This window comes from Mesoplodon mirus (genome assembly GCF_964341445.2).
Source record: "Mesoplodon mirus genome assembly, chromosome: 3".
Taxonomy (NCBI): Eukaryota; Metazoa; Chordata; class Mammalia; order Artiodactyla; family Ziphiidae; genus Mesoplodon; species Mesoplodon mirus.
This window is the reverse complement of record NC_138978.1, coordinates 153700838-153714437: the sequence shown is the minus strand read 5'-3', so window position 1 is coordinate 153714437 and position 13600 is coordinate 153700838. Positions and strand designations below refer to the sequence as shown.

At 37.7% G+C, this 13600-nt stretch overlaps 1 protein-coding gene across 3 annotated transcripts in view; it reads right to left on the bottom strand.

Moving 5' to 3' along the window:
* RPS6KC1 (ribosomal protein S6 kinase C1) overlaps positions 1–13252 on the bottom strand; it is a 197708-nt gene extending 184456 nt beyond the window's left edge. For all 3 annotated transcript variants that reach the window (XM_082616018.1, XM_082616023.1, XM_082616019.1), the window contains exon 1: positions 13027–13252. In XM_082616018.1, the coding sequence (XP_082472144.1) occupies positions 13027–13131 (105 nt within the window). In that variant the 5' untranslated portion in view covers positions 13132–13252. The remainder of the gene's footprint in view (positions 1–13026) is intronic.
* Between the last annotated feature and the right edge of the window lie 348 nt (positions 13253–13600).

Here is a 13600-nt window from a genome sequence, read left to right as displayed (position 1 = left end):
AACCTTAAAATAAGCCCTCTTGCCCATCTTTAAAAAAAAAAAAAAAAAAAAAATGAATGAATGTTGTGGCTTGGCCTAGCTAAGGCCCATAATAAACAACAAACCATGCTGTCATTAGGTCCTCTAAATCCTTTCCAGAGCTAACTTACTTTATCTACATCTTAATAAGTTTTACCTAGTTTCCTTAAAAGTCAAGTGAAAGGCACTCTTTTATCTAATTATTATCATAATAACTCATAAGAATGATTTGAAATCAACCTCTTAACTCAGACATATACAAAAGAATTGTCTTCTTCATAAGATTAAGAGATAGCTACTGGAAAATAAAACTACAAAATTTATTCAAATCTAGCTGTTGTATTTCCTACCAAAAATGATCAAAAAATAAGTCCCTTTAGAAACAAATGGAAATCAGTTAAACATAAATTTTAAAAAGCTACTTTTATGAGCAATTTATTATAATCATGTCTTCTGATGGCCACTTCACTATTACTATTCAGCTTCTAGTTTAGGGTAATATCAGATCTAACAGGATAAAATATTAACAAAAGTAACATATTAAAAAAAAAAACTAAGTGTCAAGATACAAATAATCAAACACAATGAAAAAAGAGAGACATGCCCACTCGTTTCATTTCTCAAAGATATGACTTTCCACACCTAGGAATAAACCAGACCAAGGAGGTGAAAGACATACTTGAGAACTATAAAACATTAATGAAGGAAATTAAAGAGGATTCAAGGAAATGGAAAGATATCCAATGCTCTTGGATTGGAAGAATTAATATTGTTAAAATGGCAATGCTACCCAAAGCAATCTACAGATTTAATGTGATCCCTATCAAAATACCCAAGACATTTTTCACAGAACTAGAACAAATAATCCAAAAATTTATATGGAACCATAAAAGACCCAGAATTGCCAAAGCAATCCTGAGGAAAAAAATAAACAAAGCAGGAGGCATAACTCTTCCATACTTCAGACAATACTACAAAGCTACAGCAGTCAAAATAGTGTGGTACTGGTACAAAAACAGACATATGGATCAATGGAAAAAAATATAGAGCCCAGAAATAAACCCACACACCTAGAGCCAATTAATCTTCGACAAAGGCGGCAAGAATATAAAAAGGGAAAAAGACACTCTCTTCAGCAAGTGGTGCTAGGAAAGTTCACCAGCTGCATGTAAATCAATGAAGTCAGAACATGCACAACATAAACCAAAATAAACCTCACACCATGCAAAAAACAAACTCAAAATGGCTTAAAGATTTAAACATAAGACCTGACACCATAAAACTCCTAGAAGAGAGAACAGGCAAAACATTCTCTGACATAAATTGTACCAATGTTTTCTTAGGTCAGTCTCCCAAGGCAATAAAAATAAACACAAAAATAAACAAATGAGACCTAATCAAACTTACAAGCTTTTGCACAGCAAAAGAAACCATGAAAAAAAATTAAAAGACAACCTACAGAAAGGGGGAAAATATTTGCAAATGATGAGACAGACAAGGGCTTAATCTCCAAAATATACAAACAGCTCATACAACTCAACAACAAAAAGAACAAACAGCCCAATCGAAAAATGGGTAAAAAAGCTTAATAGACATTTCTCCAAAGAAGACATACAGATGGCCAGTGGGCACGTGAAAAGATGCTCAACATCATTAATTATTAGAGTAATGCATACCAAAACTATAATGAGGTACCACCTCACACCAGTCAGAATAGCCATCAGTAAAAAGTCTACAAATAACAAATGCTGGAGAGGGTACAGAGAAAATGAAACCCTCTTACACTGTTGGTGGGAATGTAAATGGATACAGCCACTGTGGAGAACAATATGGCGGTTCCTTAAAAACACAAAAATAGAGGAAACTTCCACAAGCCTCTTAGATAGACTCATCCACCAGAGGGCAGACAGCAGAAGCAAGAAGAACTACAATCCTGCAGCCTGTGGAACAAAAACCACATTCACAGAAAGATAGACAAGATGAAAAGGCAGAGGGCTTTGTACCAGATGAAGGAACAAGATAAAACCCCAGAAAAACAACGAAATGAAGTGGAGATAGGCAATCTTCCAGAAAAAGAATTCAGAATAATGATAGTGAAGATGATCCAGGACCTCGGAAAAACAATGGAGGCAAAGATCGAGAAGATGCAAGAAATGTTTAACAAAGACCTCAAAGAATTAAAGAACAAACAAACAGAGATGAACAATACAATAACTGAAATGAAAAATACACTGGAAAGAATCAATAGCAGAATAACTGAGGCAGAAGAACAGATAAGTGACCTGGAAGACAGAATGGTGGAATTCACTGCTGAGGAACAGAATAAAGAAAAAAGAATGAAAAGAAATGAAGACAGACTAAGAGACCTCTGGGACAACATTAAAGGCAACAACATTCGCATTATAGGGTTCCCAGAAGGAGTAGAGAGTGAGAAAGGACCCGAGAAAATATCTGAAGAGATTATACTTGAAAACTTCCCTAACATGGGAAAGGAAATAGCCACCCAAGTCCAGGAAGCACAGAGAGTCCCATACAGAATAAACGCAAGGAGAAACACGCTGAGACACATAGTAATCAAACTGGCAAAAATCAAAGACAAAGAAAAATTATTGAAAGCAGCAAGGGAAAAACGACAAATAACATACAAGGGAACTCCCATAAGGTTAACAGCTGATTTCTCAACAGAAACTCCACAAGCCATAAGGGAGTGGCATGATAAAGTGATGAAAGGGAAGAAACTACAACCAAGATTACTCTACCCAGCAAGGATCTCATTCAGATTCCATGAGACAAGTAACAGCTAGGAGAATTCAGCACCACCAAGCCAGCTCTAAAACAAACGCTAAAGGAACATCTCTAAGTGAGAAACACAAGAGGAGAAAAGGACCTACAAAAACAAACCCAAAACAATTAAGAAAATGGTCATAGGAACATACATATCGATAATTACATTAAATGTGAATGGATTAAATGCTCCAACCAAAAGACACAGGCTTGCTGAATGGATACAAAAACAAGACCCATATATATGCTATCTACAAGAGAAACACTTCAGACCTAGCGACACATACAGATTGAAAGTGAGGGGATGGAAAAAGATATTCCATGCAAATGGAAATCAAAAGAAAGCTGAGTAGCAATACTCATATGAGATAAAATACACTTTAAAATAAAGAATGTCACACAAGACAAGGAAGGACACTACGTAATGATCACGGGATCAATCCAAGAAGAAGATATAACAATTATAAATATATATGCACCCAACATAGGAGCACCTCAATACATAAGGCAACTGCTAACAGCTCTAAAAGAGGAAATCGACAGTAACACAAAAATAGTGGGGGACTTTAACACCTCACTTACACCAATGGACAGATCATCCAAACAGAAAATAAATAAGGAAACACAAGCTTTAAAAGACACAATAGACCAGATAGATTTAATTGATATTTATAGGACATTCCAAAAACAGATTACACTTTCTTCTCAAGTGCACATGGAACATTCTCCAGGATAGATCACATCTTGGGTCACAAATCAAGCCTCAGTAAACTTAAGAAAAGTGAAATCATATCAAGCATCTTTTCTGACCACAACACTGAGATTAGAAATGAATTACAGAGGAAAAAACCTAATAAACACAAACACATGGAAGCTAAACAATACGTTACTAAATGACCAAGAGATCACTGAAGAAATCAAAGAGGAAATCAAAAAATACCTAGAGACAAATGACAATGAACACATGATCATCCAAAACCTATGGGATGCAGCAAAACCAGTTCTAAGAGGGAAGTTTATAGCTATACAAGCCTACCTCAAGAAACAAGAAAAATCTCAAATAAACAACCTAACCTTACACCTAAAGGAACGAGAGAAAGAAGAACAAACAAAACCCAAAGTTAGCAGAAAGAAAGAAATCATAAAGATCAGAGCAGAAATAAATGAAATAGAAACAAAGAAAATAATAGCAAAGACCAATAAAACTAAAAGCTGGTTCTTTGAGAAGATAAACAATATTGACAAACCATTAGCCAGACTCATCAAGAAAAAGAGGGAGTGGACTCAAATCAATAAAATTAGAAATGAAAAAGGAGAAGTTACAACGGACACCGCAGAAATACAAAGCATCCTAAGAGACTATTACAAGTAACTCTATGTCAATAAAATGAACAACCTGGAAGGAATGGACAAACTCTTAGAAAGGTATAACCTTCCAAGACTGAACCAGGAAGAAACAGAAAATATGAACAGACCAATCACAAGTAATGAAATTGAAACTGTGATCAAAAATCTTCCAACAAAGAAAAGTCCAGGACCAGATGGCTTCACAGGTGAATTCTATCAAACATTTAGAGAAGAGCTAACACCCATCCTTCTCAAACTCTTCCAAAGAACTGCAGAGGAAGGAAAACTCCCAAACTCATTCTATGAGGACACCATCACCCTGATACAAAAACCAGACAAAGATACTACAAAGAAAGATAATTACAGAACAATATCACTGATGAATATAGATTCAAAAATCCTCAACAAGGGCTTCCCTGGTGGCGCAGTGGTTGAGAGTCCACCTGCCGATGCAAGGGACACAGGTTCGTGCCCCGGTCCAGGAAGATCCCACATGCCGCGGAGCAGCTAGGCCCGTGAGCCATGGCCACTGGGCCTGCGCGTCCGTGGCCTGTGCTCCGCAATGGGAGAGGCCACAACAGTGAGAGGCCCACGTACCTACCGCAAAAAAAAAAAAAAGAAATCCTCAACAAAATACTAGCAAACAGAATCCAACAACACATTAAAAGGCTCATACACCATGATCAAATGGGATTTATCCCAGAGCTGCAAGGATTCTTCAATATACACAAATCACTCAGTGTGATACACCATATTAACAAACTGAAGAATAAAAACCATATGATCATCTCAACAGACTCAGAAAAAGCTTTTGACAAAATTCAACACCCATTTATGATAAAAACTCTCCAGAAAATGGGCATAGAGGGAACCTACTTCAACATAATAAAGGCCATATATGACAAACCCACAGCGAACACCATTCTCAATGGTGAAAAACTGAAAGCATTTCCTCTAAAAGCAGGAACAAGAAAAGGACCACTCTCACCACTATTATTCAACATAGTTTTGGAAGTCCTAGCCATGGCAAACAGGGAAGAAAAAGAAATAAAAGGAACACAAATTGAAAAAGAAAAAAGAAAACTTATTGTTTGCAGATGACATGATACTATACATAGAGAATCCTAAAGATGCCACCAGAAAACTACTAGAGCTAATCAATGAATTTGGTAAAGTTGCAGGATACAAAATTAATGCACAGAAATCTCTTGCATTCCTATACACTAATGATGAAACATCTGAAAGAAAAATTAAGGAAACACTCCCATTTACCATTGCAACAAAAAGAATAAAATACCTAGGAATAAACCTACCTAAGCAGACAAAAGACCTGTATGCAGAAAACTATAAGACACTGATGAAAGAAATTAAAGATGATACCAACAGATGGAGAGATATACCATATTCTTGGATTGGAAAAATCAATATTGTGTAAATGGCTATACTACCCAAAGCAATCTACAGATTCAATGCAATCCCTATCAAATTATCAATGGCATTTTTTACAGAACTAGAACAAAAAAATCTTAAAATTTGTATGGAGACACAAAAGATCCCAAATATCCAAAGCTGTCTTGAGGGGAAAAAACGTAGCTGGAGGAATCAGACTCCCTGACTTCAGACTATACTACAAAGCTACAGTAATCAAGACAAGATGGTACTGGCACAAAAACAGAAATATAGATCAATGGAACAGGATAGAAAGCCCAGAGATAAACCCACGCACCTATGGTCAACTATGCTATAACAAAGGAAGCACAGATATACAATGGAGAAAAGACAGTCTCTTCAATAAGTGGTGCTGGGAAAACTGGACAGCTACATGTCAAAGAATGAAATTAGAACACTCCCTAACACCATACACAAAAATAAACTCAAAATGGATTAGAGACATAAATGTAAGACCGGGCACTATAAAACTCTTAGAGGAAAACATAGGCAGAACACTCTTTGACATAAATCACAGCAAGATATTTTTTGATCCACCTCCTAGAGTAATGGAAATGAAAACAAAAATAAACAAGTGGGACCTAATGAAACTTCAAAGCTTTTGCACAGCAAAGGAAATCATAAACAAGATGAAAAGACAACCCTCAGAATAGGAGAAAATACTTGCAAATGAATCATCGGACAAAGGATTAATCTCCAAAATATATAAACAGCTCATGCAGCTCAATACTAAAAAAACAAACAACCCAATCCAAAAATGGGCAGAAGGCCTAACTATACATTTCTCCGTAGAAGACATACAGATGGCCAAGAAGCACATGAAAAGCTGCTCAACATCACTAATTATTAGAGAAATGCAAATCAAAACTACGATGAGTTATCACCTCACACCAGTTAGAATGGGCATCATCAGAAAATCTACAAACAACAAATGCTGGAGACGGTGTGGAGAAAAGGGAACCCTCTTGCACTGCTGGTGGGAATGTAAATTGATACAGCCACTATGGAAAAAAGTATGGAGGTTTCTTAAAAACTAAAAATAGAATTACCATATGACCCAGCAATCCCACTAGTGGGCATATACCCAGAGAAAAGCAGAATTCGAAAAGATACATGCACCCCAATGTTCATTGCAGCACTATATACAACAGCCAGGTCATGGAAGCAACCTAAATGCCCATCGACAGACGAATGGATAAAGAAGTTGTGGTACATATATACAATGGAATATTACTCAGCCATAAAAAGGAACGAAATTGAGTCATTTGTTGAGACGTGGATGAATCTAGAGACTGTCATACAGAGTGAAGTCAGAAAGAGAAAAACAAATAACGTATATTAACATGTATGTGGAACCTAGAAAAATGGTAAAGATGAACCAGTTTGCAGGGCAGAAGTTGAAACACAGATGTAGGGAACAAATGTATGGACACCAAGGGGGGAAAACTGCGGTGGGGTGGGGATGGTGGTGTGCTGAATTGGGCGATTGGGATTGACATGTATACACTGATGTGTATAAAACTGATGACTAATAAGAACCTGCAGTATAAAAAAACAAACAAAAAAAACAACTAATACTAAACTTTCTTTGGCTTATTTGTATGGCAATATGTTAATATAAATGTTTCAGACATTACATGAGATTTCTAAAAATCTTATATGTTCTGGTATAATGTTATAAGTCATAATTCTAGTTATTACTTTAAAATGTATATCTCAGAAATAACTAAATTTCCTTGTCAACTGCATTATTATGAACTTTCATCAAATCTTTAACCATGGTCATTTTTAAGTCTTGTCATTTACAGACTGTCCTGGGTGTACTCTGATGCTTTTGCAAAAATTTTCCTATAAAAGGGTTTCATCTTCAAGGTGTTCATGGAAAAGACTCTGACAAGTACAGGTTTCTGGTAACTGACTATACTGCTTAACTGAATGAATAAGCATTTTCAGAGCTCTAATGGAAAACATGAATTCATAAAAGTGCTAACAAAAGATCAAGAGGAAAAATAAATTAATTACATGGGACTGAGTGAACTGATGAGGATGATTATAATTTTTGTGACTTTCTATTTGAATTAAAAAAAATCCCACAAGGACTCAGAGGCAAAAAATATACAAATCAATTTTCACTGTAAAGTAAAGGAGCTGTTACAGTGGAGGATTATTGGACTGAATGTCAATATTATGACATAGTATGAGTGTGTTTCGTGTTTGGTAATTCAATCATTGTTGCTTTTGGTGTGGTCACCCATTTACAATGGTTGGTGTCAGTTTATTTATCTCTTGTAAAAATAAAATACAGTGTGTGTGTGTGAGTTGTGGGGAAAAAAAAGGAAACTTTTAAATTCCTGATTCTGGTTTTGTACAACTGTATAATTAATGGTGATGATCATATTATAAGGGCAGATTTATATGTGTTGGGGAGGTGGTGGTGATGGGGAGGCCCAAACAGAAATTACAAATAAAGGAAATAAAATTCAAAAAAAAAGAAAGGCTTCCTGTAGAACACAGGGCAGGAGCTAACACTTCAGATGAGCAGGGACTGCCAAGACAAAAGGAAAGAGCATTCCAGACAGAGGAAACAGCATCTAACAGAGAGGTATGAAAGAATGCAGGGTACCAGCATACTTAGAAAACTACAAATAATTATCTTCCCAAGCACAAGCAGGCCATACAAGAATGTGCTCAGGAATTGAAAGCAGGTTCCCTCTAAGCAATACAAATAATGCCTGAATACGAAGCTTTGGAAATGGCAGCTTTCAGATTCGAGTCAAGCTGAGTACTTCTATTCATTCCTTGCTCCCCTTTGTTCACATCATCCTAATCACTGTAGTATACTTGCATCTATCACTTTTGCCAAGCTACAGTACAGCCACAGCCTCTAACGAAATATGTTTAGGTATTCAGCATAGCACTGGGATTAAAAACCCAGTCTACCAGGGTTCAAATCTAGACTCCATAATTTGCTAGTTGTGTGACCCTAGGCAAGTTATTTAACCTCTCTGTGCTTCAATTTTCTCACAATAAAGTGAGAATAATAATTGCAGCTGCTCATCGGGCTGCTATGAAAAATGTGCTAATTTATATAAAGTTCTTAGAATAGAGCTTGACTCATAGAAAGCACCACAGAAGTGTCTGCTATTAATACTCAGTAAACGTTAGCTATGTAAAATAAAGACATGTATTCTCACAGTTTGAAAACAAACCCAAATTACTTTATGTGCAAGACCTGCACACTGAAAACTAGAAAATATGGTTCAAATTAAAGAGCTAAATACATGGAAGATGCGCATTCATGGATCAGAAGATTCAATACTGTTTAAAGATATCAGTTCTTCTGAAATTGATCTACATCCTCAAGGTAATCCCAATCAAAATATGGGTAGCCATGTTTGTAGAACTTGACAAGCTGATTCCAAACTTTTTATGAAAATGCAAACAATCTAGAATAGCCAAAACAATTTTGAGAAAGAAAAAGAAAGAGGACTAAGACTACCAGATTTCAACTTAGTATAAAGGTATAGTAAACAAGGCTGTGTGCTATTAGAGAAATAAAAGCCCACATTTGTACAGAGACTTGTATATAAATGTTCCTAATAGCTGTATTAACAGCCCCAAACTGGAAACAACCCAAATGTCCATCAACAGGTGGATGGATTAACTGTAGTATAACCATACAAGGGAATACTGGTCAGCAATAAAAGAGAATGAAAATACACAACATACGGGACTTCCCTGATGCCGGAGTGATTAAGATTCCGCCTGCCAAGGCAGGGGACACGGGTTCAAGCCCTGGTCCGGGAAGATCCCACATGCCACCGAGCAACTAAGCCCGTGCGCCACTACTGAGCCTGTGCTCTAGAGCCCGTGAGCCACAACTACTGAAGCCCACGCACCTAGAGCCCATGCTCCACAGCAAGAGAAGCCACGGCAATGAGAAGCCTGCGCACCGCAACAAAGAGTAGCCCCGGCTCGCCGCAACTAGAGAAAGCCCGCAGCAACAAAGACACAACGCAGCCAAAAGTAAATAAATAAAAAATAAATTTATTTAAAAAAATACACAACATAGATGAATCTCAAATAGTCATACTGAGTTAAAGAAGTTGGATACCCCCCCCAAAAAAGCACTGTATATGATTCCTTTTATATAACATTCTAGAAAATACAGCCTAATCTACAACGACAGAAAACTTACTAGTGGTTGCCTAGGGACAGAGGGTGGGGAGAGGGGACTGACTGCAAAGGAGCATGAGGGAACTCCTGCAGTGATGTCTGTGGTGGTGGTTATACAATTATAGACATTTGTCAAAACTAAACAAACTATACACTTAAAATTGGTGAATTTTACTGTATATAAATTACATCTCAATATAAACAACATAAAGTCATAAGGCAAACCGTCTTTTAAAAATAAAAGCATACCTTTTTCTTTCCATATTCATGGAAAGAATACAGGCAAGAATTACCATTCACTTAATATTGTTGAGAAATGTATATACATTATGAGAATTTTGTAAACTTAGCATGACACAACCAAAAACACTGCTAATGGTTCTTTCATATCTGTGTCTCCTTTAACTAAAGAATCAATGGAATTCTACAAGAGAATTTTCCAATCCTGAACAGAAGTACTTATTCTAGTTGAAAATTAATAAGCAACACAGAGTTTAACTAGTAAATCCATTAGCAAGCTTGTAACTGGCCATAAGGTTATCTAAGCCTGACAGGTTCCAGAGAATTGAGGGGGAAAAAAAAAGTATAAAGGAGATTTAAGAACATGAAACAGCTCTTATGCTACTCAAAATTTAGCAATGGTACTCCACAGGATTCTAATTCTACTCCTACATAAAGAACCCTGCAAGGATCAAGAATACAGAGATTGTTCCTTAAAGCTAGAAGTCAGTCAGTAATAGGAAACAAAGAAGACATTTTTATCTTATGAAGTTCTCTCAGGGGAGCACTACTTACCTGATTAATTCTCCTGAGTTAAGCTGTTTTTCTCCTTAAGTCTCAAAAAATAACAAATATTTTACTTATTTTATAATACTAAGTGGTTGTTTTTTAAGTATATATCAGTATTAACCCTCAATCTTTAAAATTAGAAAACAAAATCTGTACAATAAGTAATAAATGACGTAAATATTTACAAGGAGGAAAAAAGGCAGTGTAAGCAATTTCCAGTTAAACAACCAAAGCAATATGTAGCATGCATATTATATGGATTTGGTTAGAACAAGCAATGTGCTACTTTATCTTCTAATTTATGCTGTCATATAAGTTAGTTCACAGCTTAAGATATTTAAGATCTCAATTAGGTTAACCTTTCCTTTTGTAAAGTAAGAATACAAGTGATAATCATACTCAGTGTTTCCTATTCAAGTTCCACACACATTCACACCTTCAGGCCTTAATGGGCTCTATTCCTTCTACCTACCCTTCTACCTATGATGCCCTCTCCATTTATCCCACCCATCTAGATTCTTCCCATCTCTCACCACCTATCTTAATTGGTACATGTTCCCTGATCCCTTGGGCCAGAAGCAATCTGTCTTCTAAAATCCCATAGCCCTTTCCTGTAGTCTCTTATGGCATTTAACACTTTCTACCCTGTACTATACTTCTTTAAGTCCAGTAAACCCTTTTCTACTAGGAGTATCCTTGAAAGGAAGGTCCACACTTTATTCAGCCTTGTATCCCTAGGAGCACGTAGTGCCTGAAACTAAACATTTATTGGGTGTGTTTAGAGAAGAAATAGAGAGGAAAACGTTCAACAGTATTTTTTTAGGCATTCTGTGCCCCACTGCCTTAGGAGATATAAAAGGAAACAAATACCAATGCTAGAGACCTGCTCTAAATCTACTAAGAGACATAGACATGTAAAAAGATTAATACAATATAACTGTGATAAGTGTTATAACAAGAGATAAACAGGGTGCTGTGAGGGGAACATTATGTATGTTGAAGATTGTTCTAATACCACAAACTATGTTAGGAAACCAAGTCTAGATTTTTGAAGATCCCAAAGACTAGAAAGGTTTCAAGAGTGGTATAATAAGAGTCCCCTTAATCTTAAAATTTTTTTCTTAATCTGAAACTAACACTCCACCTATATAGCAACCTTACTTGCAAACAGGGAGTAACAAATTTCTCTATTCTTGGTACAGCCCTCTGCAACAACCAGGCCTGGTCTTATTATATTTACACAAATTTGCTCATCTCATCCTCTCACACTTGTCTGAATTGTGCACCATTTCCATAAGGCATGTGCCATTCCCATGCCCCAAACTCTGCTTATCTAAATCTATTTAACCTTTAAGGTTCTTCTGAAAGCCCACTTCCTAAGCTATCACCCAAGATTACTACATCCCCCAAATGTATATTGTACCATTACTACTATCAATACCTCTCTTTTTTAACAATTAATGATAATGATAAAGTTAATTCTTAACATTTTATACAACTTGGAGTTAAACAGAACTGATCTCAAACCCCATTTGTGCTACCACCTTGCAACATGAAGCTGGGCAAGCCACAGCACTCTCTTGAACCTTAGTTTCCTCATTATTAAAATTAGTATTAAATTGGGTGATGTGTACAACATGCCTAATGTAAACATACATTCCTACTACATACATGTATATAGATATTTCATTTTAATATTCTTATTTTATATTTAATATTCATATTTAACTTTATTACTATTATTTTCCAAGAAGGGAGACGCAAACTCTCTCTAAAACTCAAGGCAAGAGCAATGAAACATGAACAAAGTGGGTACTAAAAACTGGATCAATTAGTTGATGTAAAGGAGCCTCACAACTTTTAAATGTGCCCTCAAGACAACTCACACAAGACACCGTCAGCAGAATTTCTCATGTCTCCTACTGAAAACCACGAAAAACTCAGAGGCAGAAAGACATAGACAGATACAGAGGTCTTACGATGGTGGCCCTACCACTGACATACTTCCCAAGAGTTTATCTTCCTCAGTGCAACCCTGAAGCTGTATAAAAGGTCAAGGGAAGAAATATCTTTTATTATGTAAATCAAATAGTACATAAATTTAACATTTTTTTTAACCTGCATTATCCCTCGGAGGCAAGCAAAACCACTTCTGCAAATTTCAGCCTCAGAAGAGAAAGTCCAAGTGGGATGGGGCTGAATCATCAATTTTAAATGATCAACGTTTGCCCCACCCTGGAATGGGGACACTACCGCGACCGTTTCCAGCGTTGTCCGGGACATCCCACGCTCTGCCCCCACCCCATCCTTCCTTAAGTCCTCACCTCGGACGCTTGTCCCGGCACTAGGCGCAGCCAGTCCCACCCTCGGCTCTGACCCGGTGTCAGGCATCCTCACACCAGGGTCCACACCCATCTCTCGTCCCAGTTCAGACTCTTACCCCACCCAGACAACTGCACTTACCCGGGCGGTGACCTTATACACCGTGTAGCCCTTCGGGTGTCGCTGGGGCTCGGTGACAGTGTAGAAACGGGCCAGGTCGGCACCCCGCTCTCGGGGAGAGGTCATCCTCCCGCCGCCTCTGCCGCCGCCGCCTGCCGGGGATCATCAGTGCAACCCGACACCGCCGCGGCCCGGATTCTCTAAGCAGCGGCCAGGCGGCGAGGGAGCGATAGCTCTGCTGCGGCGCCTCCGCCGCAGAGCTCTGCTTCCGGGTTGGCGGGAAAGCTTCCGGGTCAGGCCGGCGCGCCAATTCTGGGGAAGAAGTGGTTCCACCTGAGATACGGAGCCTAATTAGGGCCTGACTGGCAAATAGGTTAGGCCCTAATTAGGCGGTTCTACTGCCTGGAATCAGGCAGTAGAACCGCCTGTAACGGGATGGAGGGATACCCGAGCCTAGCATCTTCTTTCCTTCCCTACTGACGACCCATCGGTTTAAATACCCACAACACCTGAACTCTCTCCCTGACATAACTCTTCCTTCTTCCTAAGACAAATCCCGTCCACCTGTGCATATGTCTTTATATCACCACAGCAA